Below are 19,856 nucleotides of genomic sequence, written 5' to 3'. Positions count from 1 at the left end.
TATCAATTACTCCTATGCAGGTAGGCGACTTAGAGGACAATGGAACCTTTCATCAACTGAGATCTCTATCCCACTGCAGAGGCCTCCTGTGGGTTTCCTGTAAAATGAACAAGAATTAAGACTCTCAGAATATGCCACTTCCCTTAATCTAACAACCTGGCTCTAGAACCCAAGCCAGAGCTCATTTGATTATGTAGACACAAATAACCATTTTAACCCGAATGCTCCCTTCAAGATGTCACAAGATGTCAGTTTGAAATAACACTTCCATAAAATGTTTGGTCAGTGGCATCTTTGAAATGTCAAGAGATTGTTGTTCATGGCCATATGTGCTGATTGTGATTATGGCATTTAAAGGTAAACATTAAATGTCCCTCTCAAGTTATATGCAACATTTTCCAACCCAAACTCTATATTTATGTAACATGTATCAAAAGCTTACATGTCAGGCACACAGCATCCTTGAACTAAGGATGCTGGAGCATCTGTTTATCTCTCTCTCTCCTGGAAGGCTGGGTGGGGCTGATCTCTTTAGTCTTTCTATTCATAATTGTAAGAGAGGAGTGTGTGGTATATTACACATAGGCATCGTGGAGCATCAAAAGAATGACTGTCTTTTGCAAACTCTACCAAGATAGCTGTTTCTTGCTGTTTCATTTGCTGATAAAGACAGCACTGTCACATTAACATATATGCATTTATACCCGTATGCACTCTGTATTTGAATAACACAACACAGCTCTCTGGAAAAGCATGCTAACATGTTTTCTATCGCTTCTCTCTAGTATCTACTTGAACCTAAATGTTCACTGAAGTATAGATAAGGAACCAAAGACTCAGCCCTCATCAAAAGTTGGTGGCAGAGTCCTTTCTAGAACTCGAATTGCCTGACTTTTCTACCACTCACTCTTCCTCGGCAGTATGGTAATTTCCCATTTAGCAAAAAATATACTGTGTGGGAAGCATCACATCGTCTGGTGTTTTTGAGGCTCCAGTAAAATGAGTCACTGCACCATCATAGGAAAAACCTTGAAATCTTTCTCTTTAGGGCTGAGAGTAACGCCTCATTATGTAACTTTCAAACTCTCCAAAGGCCTGTTGAGCCCTTGAAGGCAGGATTAATGCAGGTAAAAATTGTGTCGGTAATGTGGCACAAAAACAGTACAAATAGGAATTTTAGGCATTGATGTCATGTCTCTAGGGCCATGTCCTCATCCTGCTGGGTCATGAGCAGCTTGTCATTGGTTTGTCTCTTAGTTTAAGATAAAAAGAAAGGCAGGTTTTCACTGCTAGAAACATATGCCCGTGAAAATTCCATATGATGGACGCTAATACATTACAGCCTAGAGATTTAAGCTGCCTTGTCTCCCTAGATTCTGGCCCCAAATGTAATATGCATGCATGTCCCTTTTGATAACTTTGAAGAAACACTGAATCTCAGGAAAAGCTTTTTAGTTATATTCTCCAACACTCTCAACTGTCACATAAGGACTGCTGGTTTTTGAGCAAGCCAAATAAAAATCTCTTTCTTCTAGTCTCAAGTTATGCTAAGAAGTAAGGCAGGGAATCAAAATATTAGCTTTATTATTTATAAAAACTAGTAAGAGAATGTGGAGAAAGTAAGCTGTGTGCCTTCCAACACTGTACCCCACAATTACAGCTGTACAAACATGGGCACTGTTGGAGAGTTCCAGGATTCGCCCATGACGCTTGGCACCTAAAACTCTAAGGAACAAGTCAGAAGCATGTTTTCCACAGGGAGAAGGCTGCCAAGAGCAAGCCAGAAGGCCCCATTCATAAGCAGGTCTCCTAAGAGCTCAGAGAAGTCCCTCTTCTACTTTATTTGAGGCCAAGGACACAACTCTAATGGGGCTCCCTTAAGGTAGAAGGACGTATTAGGAATGGCAAGAGCATCTCCCCCAACCACCACATGTATTACTTTTTAACCCATCGAGTCCCTCCTTAAATGCACCCTTTAAAAGTCTACTCTGGACATTATTTTATTCTATACTTCAGGTGAGTGCTAGTTTATTTATTTATTTTTATGTGGACCTTGTTAGAATGGCCAGTTTCTACATAGAGAAGCTAAATTTTGCAGTACATGGTAGACAATGATGATCTGGGCAAGCCTCCATCTTAAGAATGGATTTATCAGTCACTACTAAAGATGCTGGCATCTGACAGTTTTTTGTCTCCAGTCCTCAAGTCTGGAGATTGATCGAGCCGCAGGCCATATCCAATGGTTGTGCTCTGTGCAGGGGAATAAAGACCTGTCATGTTGAGACAGTTCTGCACATTCCATAGCTTGCTGGAGGCTTGGCTTGAGTCCCTGTGACAGACATTGAATCCCACCCTCCCTCATGACCCATCCTTCTTTAACACCTCAAGGAAAATCTCAATACCACCCTTCCTCCTGACATAAATTATTAGCCCCCCATACATGACTTAAAACAGCATATTGGAAAAGGAAAGATATTCTATAAAAATTACTTCTGCATGTAATAATCACAAGGATAAAACATGTTAACTTTTGCCCACCAAAACAAACTGGATATTCAACAAATGAGATACAGTCTAGGTACTGATGAGGGTTACTTGATAATACATGACTAAAACTTGTGTGATGCAGTGTGGCAGCTTCCCAGATGGCCATTCACAACTCCTGAGGTCTCTCTGTGAAATTAGTTAGGTTTGAACTCTCCAGGATCACTCCTGGAAAAGCTACAGCACAGGTAAGCCTTTTCTCACATCTGTTCTTTGATTGGGTTTTGATCTGATATACATTGTTTAAATGTAACTTAAAGTGTTTGCTTCTTGGCAAAAAAAAAAAAAAAATAGTCACTGAAGAGTTAAAAGCTATACTTGTGCTTGACACTAGTCATAAATACTACAAGCAATCCTGGCTGAAAGTGAAATGGTATTTTTAACAGTAGTGACATTTTTGTTTCTATTCTGCACACAGGCCCTGGTCTCCCCATTTCCACCCTCCACGATGGCCGGACAGACCAAGGTACTCTCTTGCTTCTATCCTGAGCTGTCTGTCATGAGCCACTTCAGAGGGCAGGATAGTTGGCCCACCTTGACAGGGGGAAATGTAATGCCACATTACCATCATAAAGCTTATTATTCCACAGATTCAGATATTGCTTGGATTAAACCTGATCACATGAAGCTTGGTACTTATTGGCAGTGGGAATGTGACATGATAGAAATCTCACCATAGAGATCAATTCTCTCTTCTCCCCTGGCCTTCTAAAACCACAGAAAATTAGAATCATAAAGAGTATTTACACATTTTCTCTCTCCTCAAAAAACAAAGAATTCCTGTTTTACAAGAAGGATTTTCTCCTCCTCCTCCTCCTCCTCCTCCTCCTCCTCCTCCTCCTCCTCCTCCTCCTATCATTTCATACTGGCAAAAAATAGTCCTAGATATTACTTCTCTGATTGGGTTCAGAGCAGAGGGTGATTATCATGTCAACACTTTTGCTTGTTTTGCTTTGTGTTAACAGCTCTATCACACTGTTGCCATGTGTGAAAGCCCTGGAATTTGGGGATACTTTCCATTTTCATGGCTGTCATTAGAGTTCTCTTCCTAGAATTTGTGATAGTGGTTAAAACAGTTCGTAGTTCAAAGATAGCCCTTTTTTGCTCTCAGTGGGGGTTTTCCAAGTATAAAATTGCCAGGTATTCTTTCTGATGGCTCTCCATTATCCTCTGATTGGCCATTAAACACCAAACGATTGGAGTTGCTGGAGAGCAGGGATGATGTGGGACAAGCAGATGCTTCTTCCTTCGGCACTCATGCCTGCAGCTCCCCCTGGACAGCCTTGCTGACAAGTCAGGACACTACTTGGGGAATAGTTTTGTGTCAGTTTAATGGCTCAAGAACAGGCGACAATAAAGTCATGAGGAAAAGCCTAGGGATTATGAAGAAGGACTGTGGGTTTAGTTTCTTTTTGAAGTTACTTTAACCTTATATATAATAATGAAATGATTTGATGAACAACAGTTTAAATTTGTTAACTAGACATAGTCAACATTCAGGGAGCAACCTTTTAAAGCAATACTTTCAAGTCCTGAAGCTTTTGTTTTAATGGAAATCTCCATAGATATTTAAAGTTCATTTTATCATCACTCTAAAATATAGCTCCACTTCCTTTGCTCCATAAAATGAATTTCTATATTCTAGCATTTTTTCTTGATGTTCTTGTTATATTCCAGGCAGATACTAATCTTTTTGATGCTTTTGAAGTTTTATTACACCACTCTCCATATACATCATATATATTTTTATATTTTCTAATTCAAGACACCACTCAAATTCTTTGGGAGAACAGATCCACCAACTTGTCTAATAAGAACAGCATTCTTCTGCCCTGTATTAGTTATTGTTCTCATTGTTCCAACCGAATCCCTCCAAGAAGCAGCTGGAGGGATATAGTCCTCTGTGGTAAGAAAGCATGGTGGCAGGAGCCTGGGGCAGCTGGTCAGTCACGTCACACCTGCAGTCAGGGAGCAGAGAAAGGACAAGAATGGGGAAGGGCTAGTCCAGGCTCCCAGTGACTCACTTCTACAATGCCTCCACTTCCTGAATGTTCTACAACTTTCAACAACAGTGCAAGGTTGCCACTCGATGAAGAGCAAATATCCAAACACACAAGCCTGTGGGGGAAACATTTCACCTCCACACCACATCAAATGCTTATCACAAATATAGGTTCTCTGGGCTGGAGAGATGGCTCAGAGGTTAAGAGCACCAACTGCTCTTCCAGAGGTCCTGAGTTCAATTCCCAGCAACCACATGGTGGCTCACACCATCTGTAATGAGATCTGGCGCCCTCTTCTGTATACATTATAAATAAATAAATCTTTAAAAAAATACTTTACAAATATAGGTTCTCAGAGACTCCAGTCCAGTAGAGTTGGAACTATATTTTCGACTCTATACTTTTGACAAACATCTAACACCTATTTTATGGCAGATTCTGTGCACTACATTTTTTTAAGTTTTTTTTTTTCTTTTTTTAAATCAGTAACCTTTTCATTTCACACCAGCAGTCTTCATTCAGCAAATATTGAGCACTTACTAGATTAGGTCTTATATTATATGAGGTACTGTTTCTTTAAAATAATGGATGTCAGATTGGGCATTACTCCTGCCCTCAAGAAGATTAGAGATTAGGGGGTGATGTGAATATGGGAGCAGACAACAGTGAAAAAATGAAATGTAGGGCTAAGAGAAAGGACATGCAGGAAACATGAAAGCATAGAGGGAGAGCCAGGGTCTGGGTTACTTCAGGTAGGAAATGTTTCCTAATGGTATCTGTTAAACCTGAGATTCTTGAATACAAAAGACATTGATACTCTTTGGATGGTTGGTTTGGTGAGTAGATTGAAATGTTTGCTTTTTTACTCACAAAGTACCAACTGTAGAGAACAGATCTTTGAGGAGATGGTGAAATTTGTTTTGAATATTGAGATTAAGGTACTGACAGGATATGCAAATCGAGCTGGTTGGCCTGTGGTGACTTACTTGATTTGGGGATCTGAATGTCGAAGCAGCAGTTGTGCTGGAGATGATCATTAAGATGTTGTTAGTTTATGAGAACTTGGTGTCTAGGGCCCCGGGAATGGATGAGATGGGAAATTTATAAAAAGTGGGCTTTGAGCAAAATCTTTCAGAAGGCCATTACTAAGGAAGTGAAGAAACAAAGCCTGTTAAAGAGATCAAAGAGAAAAACAGGAGGTAAATAGCCTTGAAATGAGGCTGGGGAAGGGAGAGAAAGGGTCTCAAGAAGACACTAGTACACAAATGGAAAGATACAATGACAACTACCTTTTAGGGCCCTTTCTAGAGAACAGTGGAAGAGATGACAAGATTAAAGAGAGGTTGGACCTGCATAGGAAATTAGTGGCTGTTTGTTTGCTTGCTTGCTTCCTTTGACAAAGCTACCAGTACTTCCAGGGCATATGTCTTTGGAGAGAGTAGAAAGGTAGGATACTATCTGGGAACAGTCAATGTTTTGTAAGACGATAAATATTTGTTGAAGGTTGATTGAAGAAATTATGAGGCTAAAGGGGGTTAAAGAATGCTAGGTACAGCCCATGGCATGTGTCTGTAACCCCAACACTTGAGAGAGAGTGGGGGGAGAGAAAGGGGGATCAGAAGTATCACACTAGCCTTGGCTACATACATAGCCTGCACCATACAAGACCCAAGAAATAGAAGAAGAAAGTCCCTGAGAAATTGGGAAGGGGTGGGGTCCAGATTACAGGAAGAGTTTAATCTCTTGTCATGGGAAAGGAAGAAGAGCTCACTGGTAGGTTTGTGAAGGTTTAAAAGCCTTCAGGAAAACAATGGACTTCATTTCCCTTGCCAAGAGGAAAATCATTTAAAAACAGCAGATTATATTTGAATCAGATACTATGGAAACCCGGAAGAGCTAACACTTAACGCTAAGGGCCTGTTTGGAATCAGTTGCTTTGGGCATCTCAGGTTCTCATTAAACGAAGTAACTGAATGACCTCACTTACAGCTTTTCCACAGATTCTTCACAAAATTTAATTAATATGAAATACAGCATTTTATGTGACAAATAAAATCAAATATAAGATCTATCACTTTTAAAAATCAGCTCAGTTTCGACATAATACAGTCAGTATCTGCAAACATATGGAGTACAGACTCCATATCTGATACTAGACCCTCAGTGAGCTCAATGAGTAGTAAGTATACAAGGATAAGTGAAGGGAAGAAAGAATATGTTCCAGACTGTACCACCCCTCACAAACCAATGGCTTATAATGTACAACCCCATGGAAGAGTCCAGATGTCTCCTCTCACTCTTACCATAGCCTAGGAAGTTCTATTTGTGTTTTAAGAGGTAGAACAACTTCTTGTTCACTATTCATAAGAATACAATTCTAACTACAGAAGTATTGATTAGCTTTTCAATCAAACGGTGCACTTCATTAAGTCATAAAATTGGAGGCTCAATAATTAACAACAGAATGGCAACAAAGCTAAAAATCATACAATATGATAACACCTCCTATTTCCTGTACCTGTAAGTCAGATAACAAAAATAGGAATCAATGAGTCCATCACCCACTCTGTACCCTTGTCTCACCTGGAGTTCGCTTCTTCTAGAGAACTCTACATAAATACTCCACATGAGGGAAGGGGGTAGGGGCTGGATTCACTTAGATCTGTGCATTTAACTTTTGTGAGTTTTAACTTCTATTGTCACAGTATTTCTTTTCTGATGGGTTACCCAAAGCTAATGTGAAACTTATTATGCCTTTTATATAAATCATACCCAAAGCATTTCTATGTGTGCTAAGATTAAATATAACACGTTTTGGAGCAAAATGCCATGAGCATACAAAAACAGAGAGCTATACGGGAAGTGGTTTGGCAAACAGAATGGTTGTAAGTCTCCAGTTCACTGTCTTCAGTGACCACTTTCCAAAAATGAATATAAACAAAAATCTTCAGGATGTATTTTGTGACAATTACCCTATTTCACAAGTCATTCACTTCTCCCTTTCATATTAAAAAGAAATCCAGCTACATATTGTATGAAAGACTAATTTTTCTCATGAAGATGATAGTATCAAATTAAAACATTTTACAAAGCTTCCTGAATATAAACCCATTGACACATATTGCTAATATGTGACATTCAGAGGATCAGCTGATTTATTCCATTTGAAACCAATATTAAGGTGTGAAATACAACTGAGCTCATATATAAACAGAAGCTTTTGTTCTGTTCTGAGGGAGGGTCTTAGGCTATAGACTAGGCTGATCTCAAACTCACTTCTGTGGGAATCAAGCTCTTCTTGAACTCACAGAGATCCTTTTTTCTCAGCCTCCAAATCACTGAAATTATGGGCAGGATCCACCACTCATGACTATAAACAGCATCTTTTAGGTTGTTTTCAGATATGAGACAGAACAACACTGTGTATTGTTTTTTGACTAAGATATGTGACAATTTGGAGGGAAAGATTTTGAAAGAATCATGTACACAGCAATTTGTTTTCACAAAAGGGAAATTTCTATATTAATCAAATATAACAGGAAAAGGTTAAGATACAGATATAAAAACCTCAAAAATGATGTTTAACTCCTCATGCTGAATCCATTGGGTTTACCGTCATAACACCATTTCACCTAGGTGAGTCAATGATCCATCCCTTTAGTCAGCTTTTAAAGAAATATCACCTATTCAGGTACATGGCTTCAAATTGAAAAGTACTATTGGATACGGGAAAACATGACCAAATTAGCATTGTTGCTTTTATGTTTCTGCTCAAAATGCTGGAAATAGGCCTTTTGTTTGTTTGGTTGGTTTTTTGAGATGGGGTTTTTCTGTGTAGCCCTTGCTGTCCTGGAACTTACTCTGTAGACCAGGTTGGCCTCAAACTCACAGAGATCTGTCTGCCTCTGATTCCCAAGTGATGGTGGTACTATCACCATCCGGGAAAATGTTGGAAATGTTAGGGCTATAATGATCACTAAAGGAGACTGGTAGAAATGTGATGTCATCACACAATGATATATGCACTAATGGCACTAATGGCTGCATTATGATTGCCAACATGAGGTTCCTTAAAGACCCTTAGTCACTTCAGGGTCACCCATACACTGAAGGAATTTAAAGAAAGTTTTTAAGCAGATAATATTAACTAATGATGAACATTATATTTTTTAAAGAAATACAAATATTGGAAGAAAACAAGGAATTGGAGAATGCTTTGAAAAATATCCAGCTGCCTACAGAGGAAATTAAGAAGCTTGAAGATGGTGAAATTAGTAAGATCTTTAAAACTTCTCACATATAGATGTGAAAGTGAACACTTCTTTCACTTAAAAAAAATACTGTGTAAATGTTATAGTACAAGCCATGTGATATAAGCTCTCATTTAAATTAACATTTCTATAACAATATTTAGTTTTGTTAAACATTATATTATGATTATACATACAGTTGGTCATCTATTTTTTCATAACTCCCTCCCAACAGTGACATTTTAAAAACAGAGATTATCTAATTTTAATTCTATAATATATGATTCTAAAATGAAAAGTATTTTGAGATTTATAGTCATTTGCAAATTAGACCTGAAATATGTAACTAAATCAATTTAAAATATGTTCTTAATTCTTAATGATTTACTTGCTATGGGTCTTTTTGATAATGTGTATTGTTAAAGAAAATAAATGATAGCATACATATGATGAAATAATTATTCTCTCTTTTTCTGTTTTCAAAGCTTTATGGTACAAGATGATTCTTCCTCCTCAATTTGACAGATCAAAGAAGTACCCTTTGCTAATCCAAGTGTATGTAATATTTTCTTTAGTGTAAAAACTATTTACTGAAAATATGTTGGCTGAAATACACATTTATGAAATAGAAAGAACCATTCTCCTTGGTAACAGTTCCTATTGATGCTGTTTTTATATATTCCCCCAACTAATCAGAGTAAATAAAATATGGTTATTTAAAATAGATTGAGGGAGTTTTGAGATTTGAGATGGACTTGCCTACATTTGTTGTGTTGAATTTCCTTGGGATGGCAAATTGCCGAATGTGTCAGAATACCTTTGAGATAGAGAGATTGCAGCCAAAAAATAGTGTAAATCATCTTAACATCTTATGTAATTGAGTTAGAAATGAAATAAAGGAATGGAATACATTTAGTGGAATCACACCCAAAATCAGTGCTGACCTACACACAATTTGCTTAAAACACCATGCATTTTTTTTAGTATATCTTATGTCTGCTTTTAGCAAGTGGCAGGTGGCAGAAATGACGAAAAACCCACACATATTCCTTGAAATGCCAACCCTAGATGTATCCGTTTTGGGGAATAGGAGAGGCTGTGTCCCAAAACAACTTCCTTGTAGCAAACCTCTGGGGAAGCCTGGTCTTTTCTTGATTTAGAGCCAGCTCTAATGCTATTGATATTGGAATTTTTATCACATAATTGGTCTGGGAATTATCAGAGTCAGTGCTAGGCTGCTATGGGAAACTGGGTTTCATAAAAAATCCAGACATTGTTGTTTTTCTTTTCCTTTAGGTATGGTGGTCCCTGTAGCCAGAGTGTAAAGTCTGTATTTTCTGTTCATTGGATAACTTACCTTGCAAGTAAGGAGGGGATAGTTGTTGCCTTGGTGGATGGTCGAGGCACTGCTTTCCAAGGTGACAGATTCCTGTATGCGGTATATCGAAAGCTGGGCGTGTATGAAGTTGAGGACCAGATAGCAGCTGTCAGGTGAGCACCTTCTCATCAAACTGTCCCCATACAAGAAATGCAGCACAATCACACAGAAGTTCATCCCAGGACCCCTGAACATGACAGATGTGTCCTAACACTGAGCTATGTGCCTGATCATGTTTTCAATTTCTAATGACTTGGTTCTTTTTGGGGTCTAGTTTCCTGACTTGGAACAAAATTGTTATTAGTTATAAAGGGATCTTTTGGGACAAATATGGGGAGATTTGTTCATGGAAAAGGGCTAATAAAAGTGAAGAAAAATTCTGGGTAGGGTCGAGACATGCCAGTGCACTTTTATTTGTTACCATGGCTCACATTTGGAAAAGTAAAAAGAAAATATTACATAACTTTAGCGATAATCTTCAATAAGTCAAATATCTGAATGTATTCAATCATTGCCAGTCCCACTCTATGATTCAGACCTCCATCACACTACATGTTCTAGGTGTTGGGAATTCATTTATGATTCAACTTGCTGTCAATTTTTACTATACTAGCATGAAGGTATATGCCAATTTTCATTTGACAAAAAGCTCCTGCTTTTATATAATAGAAGTAATATTATGAAAATATTCAGAAGGAAGACAGATCTATTTTTTCTCCCTCAGCTATATTTCTAACAACAGTTTATAGTCCTATTGTCTTTCTTGAATCTTAGAGAATGTTGTCAGTAAAACTGCTACTGTATAAGGGACACTATACAGGATTTCCCTGGACTCCCATTGCCATAATGTGAGTAGGTGAAGCTGGTGAATAGAGTTTATCAGTCTGGAAACCAGTGGCTATCTGACTGGTTGCATTCATAGATACAAATGATTTTTTTATATGCAACAACTTATGATTGACCACTGATTCACAATAAAGGGAAATTTAGAGAATTCTCTAGAATATTTCTTTTATCCCTTTAGTGCTAGTTTTATTAGCAATATTGATTAACATATACAAAAGAGATTATATTGAACAGCTAAGATATAGGCCCAGACAGCATTTTTTTAAAATTTCTGACTCTAATCAAGGCAAAAAAGTTTAGATTCCTATGTAAGCAATTTTAAGAATAGAAAGGCAATCATCATTCATTGTATTCCAATGTTTCTTCCATTAAGTGAATAGCCATTTATGTACAGATGAAATGTGTTCAATTAAAGCAGTCAATTGTAATACAATATAGTAAATTAATGATTTGATAGTTAAACAACATAAAAATCTATAATTAACCACTCACTTTTTGGAGGCTGTGTAATTCTCTCTGATCCAGACTTTTGACATTTTTACTATTAATTTATTTGGAAGAACTTTGTCCAGTGGAGAAATGGTCCAAAATGAACTCCACTGGGGTAGCAGAGAACTTTGTGTTTTGCTTTTGTATGTTTGTTTTTATTTTTTGCAGTATTGGAAGCCAAGCCCAGGATCTTGTAAGTATTAAGCAATCACTTACTCACTGAGCTAATTCCTCAGCTTAGTTTTTCTAGGCTTCCATGTGCCCTGTCAAGAGTATAAACACATTTGTCAGCTTTCTAGCTTTAATTCTTCAGGTGTTTTGTTAGAGGTATATCTTGAGTCTTCTTTATTAGTACTTAAAACTATGCAAAACACCAAAGAAATATAAACCAAAGACTTCACAAAGCCATTGAGATAAAAATTATAAACCATTGTTTCTTCATTAAGTGTTTCCTAAGGTTGATAAGCCTTGGAGGGTGTTTGTTTTGGCTTTGTTTTAAAATGATCATAATCATACAGTCCACCACCAACAAAACATGTCATGGTACTTAAGGCATTGTATCAGAAATACAGTACTCAGCAAGAAATGAATTTTTAATGTCCCCTATTGAAGGAAGTAAAAGCATAGATCTAAAGCCCATGCACGGATCTTAATGAAAATTGTTATTTCTAGCATTCAATATAGAGAACACAGAGCTATAATTTTTACCTTCTATCAATTTTACATTAATACCAACACATAAACGAGGCCTTTGAATCTGATACCTAGAAAACAAAAAAGCTAAAAAAGAGAGAATAATAATGATCCTGATGATGGTTCCATTCCCTGTCTCTCTAAGAAGTGTTTTAGGAATGAGACACCATACACTTGACCAGAGGAAATGGGTTTCTTGACTGTCACTGTCAAATCACCCCAGAAATGAAATTGTTTTTCTTGAATATCTTATACAATTTGACATAGGTGAATTTTCTACATATGTGCAGGAGACCATATATGCGTGTTTGAAACAGCAGTAAATACGAGTTGAGCCAAGCTAACAAATTTGAATTGAAAAATGGAGGAAGAACAGGCCAACACAACCTTGTAGCTTGTCTATGCATGAGAATGCCTCTAAGGAGACAGACAGTTATGAGTTCACAAACACTGGTGAAAAGGGAACATGATTTCTTCAGGTTCCATGGAAAAATGCCACATATAAGAAAATCATAAAATTTCAGAGATTATAGGGTCATCTCCACATACTTAGAGTATATTTGGCATTGTTTATATTCTTATAGTTCTAATTTTATGTAATTTAAGAGTTAATGGTGAAGAATTACATGAGAAAAAATATATTATCACACTTACAGATGTTGTCAAAAGAAAATTTCTCAAATATTATAATTGATCACTAGTATTCAAGACACACTTAGCTGAAAGTCATTTTAATGTGGGAAAGAATAATGTGAAGTACAGTTCAACCTCTAAGATGAGAAAAACATCTGACTCGTTTGTTACTACGTCTGTGTTGATTAAACCATATTAACAATTCTTTCTGATAACCTTCCAGGAAGCTTTGGAGATTTTGGAACTGAAATTTATAGAGCCTTGTTGATCTCAAAAGTCCCATATTATCTAGCTAACCTTTAACCTAGTCCTGCCACATTAAGTGTTACTGTTTCATTTCCATGTTAACCACCACACTATCATTTCCTGTAAATGTCATCCTTTCAGAAGACACCTAGGAAGGGCGTGGATAAGAATTTCCTGCTCCCATGTATCACCTGTTATTTGCTTTGTGCCCCAGATGCAAGGCAGTATGACTGTTAGCTTCTGGGAGATCATAAAATCATGAGCAATTTTATGGCTCAGGACCATCTTCCAACACCAGTACACCAGTAGCCAGACTTTTTTTTTTAAAACAAGAAAGTGAACCTTCTTGTCCCTCATTTGGGTTTTGAAATTTGTGGGAGAATGGCTAAAGGGCCACATATTTTTGCATATCTGTTCGCTTTCCCTTGATCAGCTTCCACACAGGTAGCAATTTTCCATTCGCTACTCCTCCGTTTCTTCCCTGTACACTCAGTGTCCTTCAGAATTCGTGTCGGGTAAGCTGTGACTAACGGGGCCTCTTCCCATCTGTTTGTCCCGGGCATTTGCCCAACTCCTCAATGCGTCAGAAACGTGCATGCTGAGTCGATGTAATGAGAGAAATGGTTGCTATAAAATCCCTTTAAGTAACTCTATGAAGCTGGCAAAAAGGGCTCAGAGGTAGAGAACAACTAGCATAGTATTCCTAAAGACTTGGGTTCTGTCCCCAACACAACAAAAGAAAAGGAGAAATTCATTATTCAACTAACAGAAGACACTTGTATTCTACTTCTGGAGAACTCACGAAAAAGCCATCAATAGAACCCAGAGACCACACCGCTGTATTTTCTGGGGCTTTCACCTTGGGTCCCTCCCTTCCACCTGCTTACTGTGGTGTTCTATAGAGCCCGCCCACTCCCATGGCACCTTCTTTCTCTCTTGCTTCTGCTCTCTGCTTCTAAAATTTTCTTGATTCTTTATCAACCCACTTCTCCAAATGAGTCTCATTTTTTTTTCTGGAATACTGGAGAATTGAGGTACAAGTCACAGGCATACATTGCTTTGTGTTGTCTAGAGGTTTCCAGGGACTTATTTTTCTTATAGTCCATTATTCCCAAAGAAAAGAGTATTTCCAAAAGGTTTTGAAAATGTGACAGAGTCAAGAAAATCATTTCAACATTTTAAAGGATACACATAATTGCCCATACCATGGTAAATTGGGGCTCCTGTTTATGGATTTTTCTCAAAATAGGACTTAAAATCAAAATGATGGTTATCAACAACTAAGCAAATAAGGTGATACAAATTTAATAAAAACTGAATCAGCTATGAAACAAAAATCCTTTTCAAGACCTAAGGATTTGGAAATTTGGTACTGCTCAGTAGAGCCATTCCAATGGGGCAATCTGAGGACAGGCTTTGGGGCTGAGGGTCCTGAGATCACTACAGATGAAGAACAGGGCCTAAGATGATCCTTTTATTCTCTGCAGAAAACATGATAATATTATTTTAATTATTTGTAAATGCAGCCTTATTATGCACGTGTTTAAACAAAGAAGTGGAGCGTTTCTATTAAATCTTTGGATTAAATATGCTTGTGTAATGAAGTAAATGTCATGTGTACACAATTAAGATTCTAAAAATTTGTTTCTTTCACTTTAGAAAATTCATAGAAATGGGTTTCATTGATGAAAAAAGAATAGCCATATGGGGCTGGGTGAGTTGTTTTATAAGTTCTCTGCCTGTTATTCAGTTTGGTAATCCTCGTTTTCTGAAGTGTTCGCTTAGAAGGTTTTTTTTATGAAATGTCAGTGTTGCAACATAATTTAATCTGTCAATAGAAACAGTCAATTTGGATAATAGCAGCTCTGAAGTGGTAGTTTTAAATGTTTGTTCCTTTCTTTAATTCAATTCATTCTTTGTATAACAAAGGAACTCATAATTGACACATTTTTACTTAATTTTTGGTACTGAATTATAGCATACTGCACTGAACTATGCCTATCAAAGATTTGGTTGCCTCTCTGATTTGAGGATTAATGTTTATTGTATGTTTTATATTTGATTTTAATGAAAAGCTGAGCTAAGGTTTGAAATGATAGGAACTTTGCATGTAGAAAGTGCTTAGTATCTAACTCAGTGTAGCCCTACCAGGGCTGTTTGTTAGACATTTCTCTTTGAGGACAATCAGATTCTCCTAGTAGACCAAATGTGAACTTCTGCTAATTTGAAGAAAAGTGTTCTTTGATTACCTAGCTATTGGTCATGGAGACAACACTCTCCCACATTTGAGGACTGATGTATTTATTGAAAATAAACACAAAAGTAAGTGGCAGGAGTTACCAACTGTGGGCAATGAAGCCACTGGACGATCTAGGGAGATACTGAAGAGAGTTGAGGTTTGCCCATTATAAATTATGATAATTACCTTTCAAAGAAGTTTCCCTGCTTCCTTTTTTTGGTCTGAATTTGTACATTTGCAAGTCAATTGGCAGTCAGTTGTGCCTAGGTTGTTTTTCCTGGCTGTTTTCTCTGAGTGAGGCCTGCACAAGACCCAGAGAATGAAACACAGCATTGAAAGGAATCTGCAGGACCCAGCTCAGTGACCAGATGAAGGGCTGTTAGGAATTTGCAGAAAGTTGTTATTTCAAGCCATTTGGTCTTTCTCAAAACTATCAAATGTTAAGTATCTAAACAGAGTGAGATCCAAATGGGTAAAAACAAGTGAAATATTTTTATAGGGGAGTAGTCCAGATGAGACCTTTCCTACCATCCAGTTTTGTGAGATTCCTAAAACAAATCTTTGACTGAGTCTCATTTTAAGCAAATAATGTATATAATCATTAACCTTTTGCTTAGAGCTATACTTTGATTTTGCTGTGAGCTCTGAGTAATCATAAGCTAGAACTTTCTATCTCATTTATAGAATATGGTTATGTATTAGTTTGGTAGAGACTCTTCTACGTGGGATGATTGAAAACCCACACATCACCCAACATCACATCCATGTCAGCCTGGAATCCTTCAATAAGAGACTCTTACCATATCAGATTGTGTAAATGCCATCAAAAGAAATAGTATATTAGTCTCCCTGCACTGCTTACTTTTTCATGTAGCAGTGACCATGAAGCAGACTGGGAGAGCATGTTTGAAAGAAGAAAGCAATGAGTGGATTACCAATGTCTGCCATGCCTGAGTGGATCCCAATCAGCTGGAGGAAACAAGGTGCAAAGAGACATAACACTAAGCCCCTTTTGTATCATTTCTTCAAGTTTTGGACAACTCCATTCTTATTAACCCATGCATCTGACCTCTGACTCATCCATCCCTTCATCTTTGTAAATTATCATTATATCTCAACTAGATCCTGTGTTAAGCAATTTTCAGAAAAAGTCTCATGCATCTTAGCTTAACTTTCAACTTCCTATATATCCAAGAATGATCTGGAACTTATGATCTTTCTGACTCCACCACCCAAGTGCTGGGATAACAGACATGCACTACTTTTGCCAATTTTATGTGGTATTAGAGATCTAACTTGGTCTTCATGCATGCTAAACATGCACTATACCAAGAGAGTCACGTTCTCAGCCCTCATGCTAGGTTCTTTAGGGATGAAAGGGTGAATAAGTTATAGATTAGACCCTCATATGGGGGAAGAGAGTAGAAAAACAATGGCTTATCAAGAGATATAACTCATTGTACAGAACAACAGAGAGAAAAGTCATTAATTGTGGCCGTGAGAGCTAATGGTGATGTCAGAAATGAGTCAGTGTCTTTGACAGGCAAAAATAGCTTAGTAAATGGGCATTTCAGAATGTGAAGACCACATTTATCCTGGTCTTGCTAAAGCAAAGAAGCATGTGTGAGTTGGTTGAGAATACATTAAAACTTTGAAAGTCTAAGGAATCATGAAGAAAAGTTTGGAGACTGTCAGGAGAAGTAGGCCATCAGATAACAAGAGCCTATTAGACCACATGAAGGGGAATGTGTGTGGATTTTTGCATTCTGTGCCTCTGTGATCATCACAGTCTGTAAGTTCTCTGAATGTTAGTATGTTTCTGAGTGTGATCTTATCCCATCCATCAATACTCTGTAGGTCATTGAGCAAACGCTGTGGTTTCAAAGATGGTGACTGTTGGCCACTTGCATCCACTTTTCTTCTGAGTCTTGTATTCCAGTTGCTTAACAGTCATCTCTCCTTCAGGAGATTACTTTCATAGGCTTCGAGCTTTATTTACTCCAAACTAACCTTAAAAAAAAGCCTTTCTCATTATTAAAGACCTTCATCTATTGAGTCATCCAAATGAGAAATCTCAGAAAAGTTGCTTCTTACCTTGAACCTCTCCCTGAGCCCAACATTCTGTTGATTAGTGAGTTCTTTTTCCACTCCTAACAGCTAAGTAGCTACTGCCATCCTCAATGACCTTGTTTGATTTCAATTTCTTCATAAGTCATTAAACAGAACTTCTCAAATGTAAGGTATGTAAGTATCACCCAAAAAGCTTGTTAATACAGTTTCCAGATCCTTACAACCAAAGAGTCTGCTCAGGCTCAGAGTTTGCATTTCTGACCAGATTCTAGGCAATACTGGTGCATTTGGTTTATGATCTCAGGTCGGACAGTTTCTAATTAAGTTATTTTAATTATTTCTTAACTGTCAACTTTGGTCAGGCTCACAAACTCCAATGTTGTTTAAGATGTTGTCATTCTAAGGCTTTTGTTTGTTTTTTATTCGTTTACAATTTTATATATGTATACAACAAACTTTGGTCATTTTCATCCTCTCTCATTTCCCACCATCTTCCTCCAAAACCTTTTCCCAACAAGCCTACCTCATGCTTGCATGCCCTTTGGGGCAATTTTGTTTTTGTTTTTTGACTCACTGATTTTTATTAAGGTTGCTTGCATGAGCATGAGTTGTGGGAAAGTATTTACTAGGATATAACACGGGCAATATTTCAGTGGCTACACCACTAAATAAAATGACTCCCCTCCCCCAGCAATTATTAACTGCTGAACATCCCACAGAGGGTCAGGTTTCATGAACCCCTCTCCATGTATGATGAAATGTTGACAGACCCAGTCCTATGCAGATCTTGTTCGGGTTCACTGCAGTTATACTTTGAGACCATGAATACAATGTCCATGTCAGCAACTTATCCCCATCCTTGCTATTTTAAATCTTTTCTGTCTTGTCTTCCAGTCTACAATGTTCTCTGAGCCTTGATGGAAGTGATATAAATGGCACCTACTTGTCATTATTCTCAGGACTTGTGAATCTCCACATTAATTATTACCCACTCCAAAAGTAAGCTTCTATGACAAAACATGGAGAGCCATGCAAATTTGTGCGCAGAAACAGCACTTTTTTTGTTTGTTTGTTTGCTTGTTTTCTGAGACAGGGTTTCTCTGTGTAGCTTTGCGCCTTTCCTGGAACTCACACGGTAGACCAGGCTGGCCTCGAACTCTCAGAGATCCGCCTGGCTCTGCCTCCCGAGTGCTGGGATTAAAGGCGTGTGCCACCACTGCCCGGCTCAGAAACATCATTTTTAAAGCCAAGTCAGATAACATGTCTATTTAGCAAGACAACGGTTGTACAGTCTACCCTTTGACCTTCTTAGTCACATTTTCTCGAGCAGGCCTAGAGAGTGGAATGAGGCTCAAATCAAATAGAAGATTGTTAATTCCGAAATAGTCATTCCTCTGTTGTACAAAGGGAACGTGTTGCCTAGCTGGTCATTGTTACAGTGAAGCACAATTTTTAACATGTTATATTTCTACTTATATATTCTTTAGGGTCCCATTGTGCCCCCAATATAAATAAAGAATATGTAGTCTTATATACAAGGCCCTTGGCAACCTCACTCCTGCTACTTTTTCAATCTTTTTTCTTCCAGATTTTATAAGTAGCCAAACAATAGCTGTGCTTTCCTATCCCTCTGGTTTTATAAACTTCCTGATAACACTTCCACAAACTTCTCCCATTATTCACCCGTTCCTCTCTCTAAAATGGAAAACTACTTGTTACCTGAAGACCGGGCTCAATGTAACAACCTTTGTGTTGCAGTACTTTTCTTATAGTAATTGACATGCTTTACCAGGCTATTGGGTTTTCCCACAAGTATTCAAGTAATTTATGAGAATGGATTGTATCATTTTTTTCTCCGTCTTTTTTTTTTCTTAAATGTTTAATAAAATATGAAGCCATGTCAAGCATCTCTGATATTTGGTTAAACTAAATTTAATCCTATACCTTAACATTTCCCCCAAAATTTGTCCCACTCATATCAGGGGAATTTTTTTCAGGAAAATATTCTATGGTCTAACAGTTTGGAAAATATATGTTTATTTACAATAGTGTGTTTAGTCTCCATGGAAGACTAGTAAAGAAACTGTCAAAAAAGTCTTTAACACAGAAAATACTTTATTCCATAATTATTTATTCCTATCTTTTCCTTCAACACTTATTAATTGTATTAAAACAAATGTTGTCATGGACATCTCTATGAGAAGTGCTATTGTCCTTAATAATATTACTGTATTAGTGTCATAGAAAGACAATGTTGCCTAGTGGTAGTGGCACATGCCTTTAATACCAGCACTTGGGAAGCAGAGGCAGGTGGATCTCTGTGAGTTCGAGGCCAGCCTGGGCTACAGAGAGTTTCAGGAAAGGCGCAAAGCTACACAGATAAACCCTGTCTCCAAAAAAAAAAAAAAAAAAAAAAAAAAATGTCATAGAATAGAAGGTGGTCTGAGGATAGAAAAGGGGCTAGA

At 37.6% G+C, this 19,856-nt stretch overlaps 1 protein-coding gene across 1 annotated transcript in view; it reads left to right on the top strand.

The window, feature by feature from the left end:
- The window catches only part of LOC118582553 (fibroblast activation protein alpha), a 76,337-nt gene that overhangs the window by 48,769 nt on the left and 7,712 nt on the right, over window positions 1–19,856 (top strand). The window contains exons 17-21 of the mRNA XM_036185513.1: window positions 2,963–3,010; window positions 8,723–8,821; window positions 9,283–9,352; window positions 10,094–10,288; window positions 14,742–14,796. Of these exons, the coding sequence (XP_036041406.1) occupies window positions 2,963–3,010; window positions 8,723–8,821; window positions 9,283–9,352; window positions 10,094–10,288; window positions 14,742–14,796 (467 nt within the window). The remainder of the gene's footprint in view (window positions 1–2,962; window positions 3,011–8,722; window positions 8,822–9,282; window positions 9,353–10,093; window positions 10,289–14,741; window positions 14,797–19,856) is intronic.

This window comes from Onychomys torridus, chromosome 4, assembly GCF_903995425.1.
Source record: "Onychomys torridus chromosome 4, mOncTor1.1, whole genome shotgun sequence".
NCBI lineage: Eukaryota > Metazoa > Chordata > Mammalia > Rodentia > Cricetidae > Onychomys > Onychomys torridus.
This window is presented reverse-complemented; position numbering and strand designations above follow the sequence as displayed.